The following is a 14283-nucleotide window of genomic DNA, read 5'->3' on the forward strand; positions in this document are numbered from 1 at the left end:
AAGCTCAGCGTAGCTTCTGGCTACATTACAGGGAGCAAAAACAAAGCCAATCTAACCTTTTTCAGCTCCTTCTTCTTGCGTTTTTGCCTCCTCTTCAAAGACCTTCATCTTTGCATCATACTCATCAGCAAGGGATTTCCATTCTACTCTGTTATTCTGAAGACCACTCAGCATAGGTGTGATTTCTTTGTGAAACCGTGAGAACTCCTGAAGAGAATTTTAGGTCAGAGACTACATAAATCATACAGTTAATTTGCAGGCTTTTAGTAGGCAGAGAATGAGCTGTAAGGAATTGTTGCACCACTCAGAGCTGCTAGGATAAGCTTAACTCAGGGCCTATGAAGTCTGAGAAAGAGACAGGTGCTGTCTTTCCTGCCTGCCTAAAGAAGTGTTCAATTCTCTCACATCTGAGTTTCCTCCCTTTATTCCAGCCCTGAATGAGATTAGGGTAAAACCTCAAACTGCTTTGGAGAAACAGTGACACCTGTGATGGCTTTCCATATGGATGACTTTTAAATTTTGGTGACAGTTTGAAAGAAAAATTTTCATCCAAATGTTTATATATTTAATTCAGATAATTTGCTTCTTACCTTATATACAAAAGTACAAACAAAATCAATAAATCCAACTTGAAGTTTAGGTAGTTCATCTTTTTTGTTTCTGTCCATCATAGGCTAAAAAGAGAAATAAATTCTTTAAGATAGGTTTCTAAGATGTAGTGAACAAAACAGATTGATTTGTCCTGATAACTTTTAATAAGTAATGCATTATTATGTCGAGATCTTACAATAGGTTGTTGCTGCAATACTGTTCTCTCCAGATCTCCTTGTTCCCAAAATTCGTTTGCAACCATAAGTGCTACCTGCAAATGAGAAAGGCTTGGTTCACTAAATCCACTTATTAATAGAGAACTTGCATTTTATTAGTACATGTGACATTTAAGGATTGAGTTTACAGTCAGTGCTTGAGGTGCTATCAGACCATATGCTCTAAAGTTTTAAAAATTTACAGATTATATTGAAATGGGAAAGGGGAGCTTTTTCTTCCTGCTTCAGTGTTCTAGGCTTATTCTGGGACATCTATCTCCTATTTACTATTGCCACCACTTCTCACTAATGAAAAGGAGAAATAGGAGGATTAAATCTTATGCTTCAAGTTCTAACGCTTCCCAGGTTTTCCTTTGTCCTGTCTATCTGTTAGCATCTGGCATACATCTGTGAATGCACATGTGACATACATAGATTAATATGTAGTTTTACCTAATTACAGTGTGAGGATATTCCAGCATTAATTTATAATCACTTTTAAAAATATTTATCAAGTTTATTGAACACCTGCTAGCTGCCTTTACATTGGCATGAGCCAGGCTTGCCAAGAGGAATAAGGTGTGGTCTTTTTCTTTAAAATATTCACAGTCTAGTGAAGACAGTCATGTAAACAATGTGGTAAGTGCTATAACAATAATAGTGTACTTGCTATGGATCAGGGAGAAAGGAGTAAAGGTAAGTTTCATGAAGGAAGGAGGTAGCATTTATGTTGTATTGTCAAGAGTAAGAGTAGTTTTCCAGGAAAAGAGGAGGGGAAAAATATTTACAGAGATAAAATGGAACATACAAAGCTTACATGAATACAAGCTTAGAGTGTGAAGCAATGACATGGGAGAAGGTGATGGGAAATGATGCTGGGAGGGTGAGTTAAGGACAGGTAGTGACGGGCCATGTAAATTTTCCCAGGAAGCTTGAGTTTGATTCTCTAGGCCAGTGCTTTTTACTCTTGGAGCCTAGGGTTCCTCTGAAGTGCTCTAGGGACCCAAGAATGTGGAGGCCAAGAGAGATGAAAGCTAAAGCAGCTTTGCTTTTTTCTTTTATGAAGTGATCTTTAGGCAAGTTTTGTTGAGGGAAAATAGACTTTACTTCTTTGGAGAACAAAAAGTTGGAAACTTCTGGCAATGGGGAGTATGAGGCTTTTAAGGAGTAGAATGGCTGAGTTGAGCTCTGTGTATAAACATCCTGGCAGCAAATCAGAGGATGAGTTGTGGAGTTGATGTGAGGATCTATTAGGAGGCTGCCAGCATAGTTCTGGTGAAAGTCTGAACTGACATACTAGCAAGGCTGATAGAAATGATTTTGAAAGAGGGAGATAAGCTCAATAAAGACCCCAGGTTTCTAGCTTGGGTGACCACATTGATAAAGAACAGAGGAGGCAGAGCAGACCTATCAAGGTGGAAGGAGAGGAAGTGTTTGGTTTTGGACTTGATGGTGAGAGAGTTCAGGAAACCCTGCCCCAAAATATTTTAAGGTATGGAATATGAGAAAACTAAAGTAGCAGGAAGATCAGTCTCACCATCCCCCCACCTTCTCCCCTGAAGTAGGTCATAAAACCAGGTAAAGATTTCTGACCTTTCTTTGAAGCAGATCATAAGAACTTCATTCAAGTGGTACCCTCCTTATTCCTGGAGGTAAGGAGCCAAAGACACAAAGATGCCAAGAAGAATCTGAACAAACTGGCCTTGCTAAGCTGCCCCCACAGTTATATCATGCCCTCTTTGTCTAATTCTATTTCTCAATTCTATTTAGCATAAAAATATGCAAGTTTAACTGTTTCTTAGGGTTTTCGTTTCCTTATGAAGGCTCCTGTATCACATGTAAAACAAATAGATGTGTATGCTTTTCTCTTGTTAATCTATCTTTTGCTACAGGGGCCTCAGTCATGAACCTAGGATGAGTGAGAAATAGATATTTTTCCTCCCCTACAATGAATTCCAGTTATTCTATCTTTATAAACAGATACAATCCACTTTTACAGTTGAACCTATTTAATTCTGGCCTCTCTTCTGCTTGGGGTTTCTCTAGAAATTATTGGAGGAAAAAGAGAAGCTTCTTTCATCCAATTAGTAAGAAAGCAAGTGGTAGACCAGTGCCTCCCAAAGATGAGGGAAGAACTTCTGTGGAAGGCAACCTTAGACATCAGCTCATAATCAGTGCCTTCTTATAACTCACAGCTCATTGAAGAAGAGACTGTAGAAGCAAAAACACCCTTGATAGAGGGAAACACTAATGATTCATCCTAATCTTGTTCTGACTTCTCTTATTGATATAGTTTGGCTCTGTCCCCACACAAATATCATCTTGAATTGTAGTTCCCATAATTCCCAATTCATGGAAAGGACCCAGTGGGAGGTAATTGAATCATGGAAGCAAGTCTTTCCCGTGCTGTTCTAGTAATACTACATAAGTCTTGCAAGATCTGATGGTTTTATAAATGGGAGTTCTCCTGCCCAAGCTCTCTTACCACCACCGTATAAGATATCCCTTTGCTCTTCCTTCATCTTCCGCCATGATTGTGGGGCCTCCCCAGCCATATGCAACTGTGAGTCCATTAAACCTCTTTCCTTTATAAATTACCCAGTCTTGGGTATGTCTTTATTAGCAGCAGTATGAGAACAGGCTAATACACTCCTCTATTTAAAAACTCAGACATTTCTTGAATAATTTTATATAAATGGTTTACAGTGTTTCAATGTTAAAGAAGTCTTTAAAGAAAGCATTTTCCTTCCAAAGTTCCTTCTATTTGCCTTATTCTAGGGTCTAATCAAATTGTGTACTGTCTCACTGATGTTTGTGATTTTTCACAATTCTGAGGTTGCCAAAGATCTTTAGATGGACATTTACATGGGACCTAGACAGTAGCTGACAGTGTGACAGAAAAGAAAACTTAACTGGACTCACCTGACTTTGTACCTCCCAGGGTTTGGTGATAGCAGACAAGTCACATGCAGTCATCATCATTGCCCTTAAGAAGAAAACAAAAAGTTTTAAATAGAAATAAGTTATTTTTGCAAAAAACACGAGAGAAATAAAATTTTGACTACCTACATGATAATCTCTTTTTTGGTTGGATCAACAGTTACATATTTGATGGCTTCTTCTTCTGTTTGCATTTGTTCACAGGCATCAACAATTTTTTGAAACATGGTTCTCTTCCTAGAAAAGATACAGCTGTGAGAAACAAATTTAGCATATAAAAGCAGAGAGAAAAAGTATCTTAAATACATGCTTTTCAGATTTCATGTTCCCACTTTGCATTGTGATACCCATATAGCAAAGTCTACAGGGCCAGAAGATAAGAGAGCAGAGAATGGTGGTATAACTTTGGCTCAGAAAGAGCTTAAGGCAGAAAAAAAGCACAAACCATAAAGAGAAAAAAACGAACAGGTAGCTTGAAATACATTAAAATGAAAAAGTTACATATAAGGCTGGGTGCAGTGGCTCACATCTGTAATCCCAACATTTTGGGAGACCAAGGTGGGAGGATTGCTTGAAGCCAAGAGTTTTAAACCAACCTGGGCAACAAAACAAGGTCCTGTCTCTTTAAAAATGAAAGTAAATAAAAAATTACATATGAGAAAAGAGACCATACCTAAACATAAGGCCAAAAACTGTGATAAGATATCACAACACATATAACCAACAAAAAATTGGACCCAAAATACATGGATGCTCAGCTGGTCTCACTGCTAATCAAGAAACTACAGACTTGAACGATATTATCTCACATTCATTATATTAGCAAAATAAATGTTGAATGTGCTGAGTTCAAGAGTACTTCAGATATGGGATACTTTTCTCTCTCTCTCTCTCTTTTTTTTTGTGACAGAGTCTTGCTCTACCTCTCAGGCTGGAGTGGAGTGGCCTAATCCTAGCTCACTGGAGCCTTGAACTCCTGGGCTGAAGTGATCCTCCTACTTCAGCCTCCCCAGTAGCTGGGACTACAGGCATGTTCCACCATGCCTGGCTAATTTTTAAATTTTTTTGTAGAGACATAGTCTTGCTATGTTGCTCATGCTGGTCTCAAACTCCTGGCCTCAAGTGATCCTCCCACCTTGGCCTTCCAAAGTGCTGAGATTATAGGCGTGAGCCACCTCACTTGGCTGGAACTCTTGTACACTGTGGGTGGGAGTGCAAGCTGGCACAACTTGTCAGGAGTGCAGTTTTGTAATGTAGCATGAAATTGAAGACATGCAAATCCTACAGCATTCTCACTTTTACATTTCTTAGAGAAACATATATGTACAGGGACATATTAGGTAACATTGTAGACAACGATGAAAAATTAGATACAGTTTAAATGTTTATGAATAGAGGAATGGGTAAATTAATTATGAATATTCAATAGTTGAATACTCTGTTCAGTTAAAATGGATGCATTGGAGCTCCATTTATTATCAATGATAAATCTTTAAAATGCAATGTGGCATGAATAAAGTAAGTTTCAGACAGGTTTATACAGACAGTATGATACCATTTATGGACAATTTAAAACACACAGCAATACCACATAAAAACATGGATGGAAATGATGAATACACATCAACGTCAGATGGTGATATCTTTGTGGGAGAAGGGAAAGGATTTTTCGTAGTGGAGTAGAGGTGGAAACCTTCAATTTCATCACTATTTTTTTTCTCCTTATAAAGCAAAATCTGAGGCAAATGTGGCAAAATTTAGCATTTGTTAAATCTGGCTATAGATATTTGGATATCCATTTTATTATTCATAGTACTTGTCTTCACATTGAACTATTTAATAATTAAATATTTAGACCCAGTGCAATGGCTCATGCCTGTAATCCCAGTACTTTGGGAGGCTGAGGTGGGTAGATCACTTGAGGTCAGGAGTTTGAGACCATCCTGGCCAACATGGTGAAACCCCGTCTCTACTAAAAATATAAAAATTAGCCAGATATGGTGGCGGGAGCCTGTAGTTTCAGCTACTGAGGAGGCTGAGACAGGAGAATTGCTTGAACCCAGGAGGCAGAAGTTGCAGTGAGCCGCGGTCATGCCACTGCACTCCAGTCCAGGTGGCAGAGTAAGACTCCGTCTCGATAAATAAATAAATAAATAAATAAGACCGATTGCGGTGGTTCACGCCTGTAATCCCAGCACTTTAGAAGGCCAAAGCGGATGGATCACAAAGTCAGGAGTTTGAGACCAGCCTGGCAAATAAGGTGAAACCCCGTCTCTACTAAAAATACAAAAATTAGCTGGGTGTGGTGGCAGGTGCCTGTAGTCCCAGTTACTCGGGAAGCTGAGGCAGGAGAATCGCTTGAACCTGGGAGCAGAGGTTCAGTGAGCCGAGATTGCACCACTGCACTCCAGCCTGGGTGACAGAGTGAGATTCCGTCTCAAATAAACAAACAAACAAATTAATTAATTAAATATTTAATTAAGAAGGATCAGAAAGGCATAATTTGACAATGCCCAAGTCACTGAATATTAGAATCCTGTAACTAGGTCATGTTGTTCTAATCCATTTTCACCAAGCAACTTTATAATTCATTTATGAGAAAATGTGCAGATACTGGGAGTATCTGATCTCCTTGGCAGTATTACTATTGTAAATAGGCTGGCTCTCTGCTATGTATGACTCAATTTTGTAAGTTTGAATAATGTGTGTCAGTGCCAACGAAATTGTTCAGCTCCTAGATTTTGACAGAATCAAATTTCTGTGCCTGAAACATTAAAATACCAGATTCTGGACCATAGTGAATTCACCAGGACAAAAAGCTACCTTGTGAGGTCTCTTGGCTTTACTCTTTCGGTAAGGCACAAATTTGAATGCATATTCTTCAATTCAAACTTTTTCAGATAACAAACTTCTTAATATTAGGAGCTTATGTTTTTAAAATATGTTTGTAGATGTCTAGTAAATTTACTAGCATGCATCTGTCTTGAAGATACTTGGTAATCCAAAACGAAAGCACGTGGGGGGTGTGTGTGTGTGTGTATGATGCCTTTTAACATCAGTGCAACAGATAATTTATGGAAGGTAAAACCACACAGAGTATAGGGCATTCCACTGTGCAGTTATGTTTTATGTACTTACTTGAAATATAAAGCCAGGTCAGTTGCTATTATTGCGACCTCAAACAAATGAATAACTGTTTCAAACTGCCGCTTATTTAGGTTCTGGAAGATGTTTAAACTCTGTAAGATGAAAATTCACAATAAAATGCAATCATTAATTTGCCTCTGATTGAACACACAACCAAATGAAACTATGCTTAACAATAACAAAATCTAGGTCTTTCAATACTTTTTTGTCTGTTTGGTTTTTTTGTTTTCCTTCTCTTTTTTTTTTGGCTCACTTTCAGTCTTTATCTCATGGACTAAGTAAACTCCTTTTCTGCACTTTGAGAAAAATAGATACTGTTAGCTAATATTCATGTAATCACTGTTTACATTTTTGGAGTAAATAGGTGTTTTCTTCCAGGACTGTTAAAATAAATAACAATAGATTTAAAACATGCTTGTATTAATTGAAGAGCATTAATAAAGAATTTCTGAGAGAGGTCCAGTTGTCAGACCTGTTACCTTACCTACCAGATAATTTTAGAGTGATCGTAGAAACCACTGGTCTTTCAGAAATTGCAAATTACACTGTAATTTGTATTATAGGAAATAGTACCATGTATATGTAGGAAAAATACTATCATGTATATATAGGAAAAAATAATGAAATCCTTCCATGTTATCCTTAAAATGTTTTCATGTAATTCTATTTTACTAAGACTTAACTAGACCTTTCTTGTAAGAGTTTGTCATTACTTCTCTTCACATACGGATCAGCTTTCATTTTTTAGTATTCTAGAAAATGAGAATATAGGCTGAGCATGGTGGCTCATGCTTGTAATCCCAGTACTTTGGGAGGTTGAGGTGGATAGATGGCTTAAGCTCAGGAGTTCGAGACCAGCCTGGACCACATGGTGAGACTCCCATCTCTACTAAAAATACAAAAATAGCTGGGCGTGGTGGTGTGTACCTGGGGTCCCACCTACTCAGGAGGCCAAGGTGGAAGGACTGCTTAACCCTGGGGAGTGGAGGTTGCAGTGAGGTGAGACTGTGCCACTGCACTCCAGCCTGGGTGATAAAGCAAGACCCTGTCTCAAAAAAAGGAAAAGAAAAAAGGAAGAAAATGAGAATATAAAGCTGGGGGTGGTTTCTTAAAGCTCAGTTATTCCAAATAGACCATTTTAGTCACACAGGCCAAATGACAGATATGTAGTGATTTTGCCAAATGAATTTGACAGTTACAAAATGCAGAAAAATTCCACTGGACCTAGTCTATCAATCTATGTAAAGATAGAAGTAGCATAACGCCAAAAACAATAACTGGCCTGAACACCAAGTAATAACAGTAAACACTGACTTAGTTCTTACTACCAGGTTCTAAGTGCTTTGTGAATATTCCCAATCTCTTCACTGCAGATCCCAGCACAGAGAGGTGAAGTAACTGCCAAAGCTTTAACAGCTAGAATATGGCAGAAGTGGTATCTAAACCAATGCAGCATGGTTCCAGAGTCTGTGCTCCTAATCTCTGCACACTACATGACTTCTCAACAGGGAATCCAGGTTCATTTCCTGGCTTCCCCATTTTGGCAGTCATATAATCCTAGAGACTTCACTTAACATCTGTGATCATTTGTTTTCTCAAATGGGTATAATAACAGCTGCCCTGCCTAACTGCCTAGCATTTAGTCTATGCTCAATTAATATCTATGGAATGCTGAATCAAATGAAATGACAACTGGGAATGCATTTTAATACTGCAAATTGCTGTTAAAATTTATTGTTGTATCTTTATTATTGTTATATAAAGTTTTGAGGCTAACTCCAGGTAAAAATAGAATTGCAAACCTAAGACCAAATATGGCTATCAGTCATTTCAGAAGATTGAAATATTAGAAAGCCATAATTGGACAACAACTGAAGTTTTAGACATTATACTATGCCGTATATAAATCTTCACTTAAGTCATCTTTTTATAACTTTTTTCTAGGACAAGAAAAGTAGTGTTTTACAAAGCATAGATAAGTAATACAAAGGAAAATTGTGATTTGTTTTGTTAACATAATGAGTTCATCAAAGCAATTATAGTTAAACTTATAAAATAACTAGATTGAAGCAATGGCTGTTGCTCTAAATTACATTAAACAAAAAGATTATCTAGATGAAAATCAATTTTTTGTTTGTTTTGAGATGGAGTCTCACTCTGTCACCCAGGCTGGAGTACAGTGTCACGATCTCAGTTCACTACAATCTCTGCCTCCTGGATTCAAGCAATTCTCCTGCCTCAGCTTCGCCAGTAGCTGGGATTACAGATGCCCGCCACCATGTCCAGCTAATTTTTGTATTTTTTAGTAGAGGTGGGGTTTCACCACGTTAGCCAGGCTGGTCTCGAACTCCTGACCTCAAGGGATCCACCCACCTCAGCATCCCAAAGTGCTGGGATTACAGGCATGAGCCATCGCACCCAAACCCAAAATCAGTTTCTTACTTGGGACATTTCACAGAAACCCATTGGGCATATCAGTTCAGAATCTCTGAATCAAATCTTCTGGATACAGGTTATTTTCAACCTGGTCTGGATTACCAGGTAGGGGAAAAGTAAGTGGGGCCATTTCAATCCCACTTAACCTGCCCCTGATTTTGGAACAGTGGTGGCCTTCCTTTTGGACTTGGGGTGATCCAGTGGCATACTGACATCAGGGAATCACTGCCTTTATTTGTTCACTGATGAACATAGCTATGTTCCCAAAGTAATGTTTATTATGTGGCTCAGATACATTGCAAATTAATAATATTTAAAGCCAACCTTTATGGCTATACTAGGAAAAAAAGTAGGGGGAGGGGAGATGTGTGAAAATGCTTTAATCTTTTAGACGAGTTAATATTTATAGCACATGAAATCATTTTAAAAAGCAAAACAGACTGCTGAATTCAAAGAAATAATTCCTTGGGACAGAGACTTCCTTGTCTCTACCAAGTGTCAGATTGTACAGAGTATATAATCTACAACCAATCAAATAAATTTATTATGCACCAGTTGTTTTAGTGCACATTACTTAATTTGAAAAACTGGACACTTGTTGCTATTTGATAAATGTGTGTGAAAAAAAGCTATAAAGAAATATATAGAAACGTGACAAATACTGTTGTACTCTGTCATATCTTTCTCCAGTCCAAAATAATAAAACAGCTGTATTAAAGTTGACAGATTTGTATCAAAAGTTCTCTTACTTTTCAAAATGAGTCAATACTGGATTTTTAAAAATTAATATAATAAAGAAAAAGGTTGATGGTCACCATTTCAGTACCACTTCCTTTGTATATAGCACTACATACCTGCATTTCATTCATACCTTTTTCTTCTCACCCATTTTCATTTTTATCTAAAAACATGCACAAGCCTCCTAATTGAAGAACTCTTTTAACTCTACGTTATTTTATACTTTGTGTGTCTTTCACACCTGAGGTTCTTGAAAGAAGAGCTTCTAATTGACTTGTTAAGTTATGGATACAGATTCATATAAAAGATCCTATTCTTGTTTTTGTATTTGTTGCTAGAAAGCACTTGGCCAAATTTGTGGCCTGTGTCTGATAAATGTTTTGGCCAAATTTGTGGCCCATGTCTGATAAATACAATAAGGTATGTAAGTGTACCTTAAGTATTATGGTACTTAACATTACTTAAAGGATATTATGAATATCACGGGGTGATAATATTTAAGGTACATTTATGTACAATAAGGTACATAATTGTATATATTTTGGGTATATATGGCCTTTACTATGCTTCATCTCATTTTTCTTATTTTTCCATTAGCCCTCATTTTCTTTTTCTTTAGTGTTGTGTGTATTCTTAGAAGCTCCATCAACTCCTCTTTGGAACAAAGTGGGACATACACACATACATACATGCACACACACACACACACACACACACACACTCACACAAGTTGGGTTTTTTGTTTAGTATGTCAGCACAGACTCAGTGATCCTTTAATTAGAGCAAGAGGTCTCAAGATGTGCCCACCACACGGGAGAACAAGGAAGTCCTTCCAAGACCTACTTTGACACCACAAAACAGCAGAAGAGGAGTTGATGGAGAAGTTATGCTGATGTATATTTGTATTAACTTCTGATATTAAATCTCCTAGACCAAAGAGATTGTCATAGGTAACAAGAAGTAAAGGAGGGAAGGCAGACAGCAATGACCAGATCCCAAATAGAGAGCCTGGAGCTTCATAGGCTTTGCTCAATATGAACTTTACCAACTGTGGAAAACAAAATCAAAGAGGTGTTAATATGATCTGGCCCCGTGTCCCCACCCAAATCTCATCTCAAATTGAATCCCCAGGTGTCAAGGGAGGAACTTGGTAAGAGGTGATTGGATCATGGGGGCAGTTCTCCCATGCTGTTCTTGTGATAGGGAGTTCTCACAAGAGCTGATGGTTTTAAGTGTGCCACTTCCTTGCTCTTTTTCACACACTCTTGCCTGCCACCATATAAAATGTGCCTTGCTTTCCCTTCCCCTTTGGCCATAATTGTAAGTTTCCTGAGGCCTCCCCCACCATGCAGAACTGTGAGTCAGTTAAACCTCTTTTCTTTACAAATTACTCAGTCTTGGGCAGTATCTTTATAGCAGGGCGAAAATGGACTAATACAGATGTGTTCCTTAGAATTGGTGAGAGAATGTTTGAGACATCAGATTGGAAGCTGAGGATTTCCCCAGCTCATTCCTGCCCTTTCTCCACAGTACTCAGCAGATAGCTGGCTCCATTCAGGGATGAGTAATTCTCAAAGGGGAACAAGTGCAAAACCTATGCATAAAATGATCGCAAGAACACAAAATAATCCATAGAGCCAGTCCAATTCCAACCAAAATACCAACAAGTTTGTGTGTATATAATATAAATTTTATAATTAATTTGTCCATTTACAAAATTGATTTGTAAATGGACAAATCAATTATAAAATTTATATTAAAATGCAAATCAAAAAGTATTGGACGCATTTAAATGTTGAATTAAACTGGAAATTGTAGAGCAAAATATAATTTTATAAATATTGATCAGGTGAAAAATGTACTAATGATAATTCCATATAAAACAGAGATGTGGGAAAAAGTATACCAATTGCTTTATATTTCATAGAAGGGAGATAGTAGATATTGTAAAGTTAACACACATAGCTTAAAAATGCCAAACATCTAAATGCTCAGCTACAGCTTTTCATAATTTTTCATAGTCATTTGTTACTCATTTTAGAGGGCTCTTTTAGAGCTAACATTTCTTGTGATAGACACCATTATGTGAAGTTCTGCAATTCCTTCCATTTCAAAAACGTTTCTTCTGTTAAATTCAAATAAAGTTAAATGCAATATCTTTTATTTAAGATAAAGGGAATTTACTTAGCAATGAAAAAGAATGAATTAACTTGGCACAGTGGCTCACACCTGTAATTCCAGTGCTTTGGAAGGCCAAGGAGAGAGGATTGCTTCCATTCAGGAGTTCAATACTACAGCCTAGACAACATAGCAAGACTAGCCTAGGCAGCATAGCAAGAATGCGTTTCTACAAAAAATACAAAAAATTAGCCAAGTATAGAGGCTTATGCCTCTACTTGGGAGGCAAAGTAGGAGGATTGCTTGAGCCCAGGAGGTTGAGGCTGCAGAGAGCCATGTTTGTGCCACTGCACTCCGGTCTAGACAACAGAGCAAGACCCTATCTAAAAAAAATGAATGAATCATGGATATACACAACATGGAGTAATCTAAAAATTATTGTTCCACATGAAAGAAGCCAGCACAAGAGTGTGATTGATTGCATGAGTATTCTATTATTGTGTTAATTGTATTATTGCACTTATATAAAATCTAGAAACTGCAGACTAATCCATAGCAACTGAAAACATTTCAATGGTTGCCGCCTAGGGCTGGGAGTGGAGAGTGAGATGTGCTGTGAAGGGGCATGATAGGAGCAATTGCTTGGGTGATAGAAATGTTCTGCATCAGAGAGATCCAAGATGGCTGATCACTAGCAGCTCGGGATTGTAGCTCCCAGTGAAAGCACAGAGAACGAGAGGACACCACACTTTCAGACGAATTTTTGTTGCTCACGGACCAGGAGATTCCCAGTGGAGAAGCCCTACAGGTCGCCAGCGCAACTCTTGTGGCCAGCGCGGCAGTTTTGCTGGCGCCTCAGCGCGGTGGAGATCCCCAGGAGCCAGACCGGAGATTCCCGGGCAGAAAAGCACCATCAATCTTAACACCGCTGTTTTGGCTGGCACAGTGGATTGCTCAGATTTCAGCGCTGGGAATCAATAAGTTGGACGTCCACTCAGAGACCTAATTAGAAAGTCAGTAATTACAAAGATGACAGACGGGTAAATTTATAATGAAGGGAAGAAATCAGCCTAAAAAGGTAAAGAATACTCAAAATCAGAATGCCTCTCCCTCTACAGGGGATCACAGTTCCTCATCAGCAATGGAACAAGCCCTGATGGAGAATGGGTGCGTTCCATTAACAAAAGTAGGCTTCAGAAGGTGGATGATAAGAAACTTCTGTGAATTAAAAGAACTTGTTCTAACCCAATGCAAAGAAACTAAGACCTTTGAAAAAAGGTTTGACGAAATGCTAATGAGAATAGAGAGGAATATAAGTGAATTAATGGAGCTGAAAAACACAACACAAGAACTTTGCGAAGTAAGCACAAGTTTTAACAGTCGAATTGATCAAACAGAAGAAAGGATATCAGAGGTCGAAGACCAACTCAATGAAATAAAATGAGAAGACAAGATTAGAGAAAAAAGGATGAAAAGGAATGAGCAAAGTCTCCAAGAAATAAGGGACTATGTGAAAAGACCTAATCTACGTTTGATAGGTGTACCTGAATGTGACGAAGAAAATGAATCCAAGTTGGAAAATACTCTTCAGGATATTATTCAGGAAAACTTTCCCAACCTGGCAAGGCAGGGTAATATTCAACTCCAGGTAATACAGAGAATACCACAAAGATATTCTTCAAGAAGACCAACCCCAAGGCACATAATTGCCAGATTTATTAGGGTTGAAATGAAGGAGAAAATACTAAGGGCAGCCAGAGAGAAAGGTCAGGTTACCCATAAAGGGAAACCTATCAGACTTACAGCAGATCTCTCAGCAGAAACCCTACAAGCCAGAAAAGAGTGGGGGCCAATATTCAACATCCTTAAAGAAAAGAACTTTCAACCCAGAATTTCATATCCAGCCAAATTAAGCTTCACAAGTGAAGGAAAAATAAAATCTTTCGCGAACAAGCAAGTACTTAGAGATTTCACCACCACCAGGCCTGCTTTACAAGAGCTTCTGAAAGAAGCACTACACATATAAAGGAACAACCAGTATCAGCCTTTCCAAAAATCTATCAAAAAGTAAAGAACATTAACATAATGAAGAATTTAC

The 14283-nt window shown here is 38.1% G+C and overlaps 2 protein-coding genes across 4 annotated transcripts in view; one reads left to right on the top strand and one right to left on the bottom strand.

Annotated features, from left to right (window-relative positions):
* Positions 1-14283, top strand: part of RBP4 (retinol binding protein 4) — an 85979-nt gene that overhangs the window by 6065 nt on the left and 65631 nt on the right. The gene's annotated exons all lie outside the window — the stretch shown is intronic.
* Positions 1-14283, bottom strand: part of PDE6C (phosphodiesterase 6C) — a 64861-nt gene that overhangs the window by 5550 nt on the left and 45028 nt on the right. For all 3 annotated transcript variants that reach the window (XM_012454793.2, XM_012454794.3, XM_012454795.3), the window contains 6 exons: positions 6885-6985; positions 3876-3983; positions 3729-3792; positions 788-862; positions 591-674; positions 57-207 (listed from right to left, as the gene is read on the bottom strand). In XM_012454793.2, the coding sequence (XP_012310216.2) occupies positions 57-207; positions 591-674; positions 788-862; positions 3729-3792; positions 3876-3983; positions 6885-6985 (583 nt within the window). The remainder of the gene's footprint in view (positions 1-56; positions 208-590; positions 675-787; positions 863-3728; positions 3793-3875; positions 3984-6884; positions 6986-14283) is intronic.

Source organism: Aotus nancymaae, unplaced genomic scaffold (assembly GCF_030222135.1).
Source record: "Aotus nancymaae isolate 86718 unplaced genomic scaffold, 86718_ANA_hifiasm-v0.15.2.pri h1tg000010l, whole genome shotgun sequence".
Classification (NCBI taxonomy): domain Eukaryota; kingdom Metazoa; phylum Chordata; class Mammalia; order Primates; family Aotidae; genus Aotus; species Aotus nancymaae.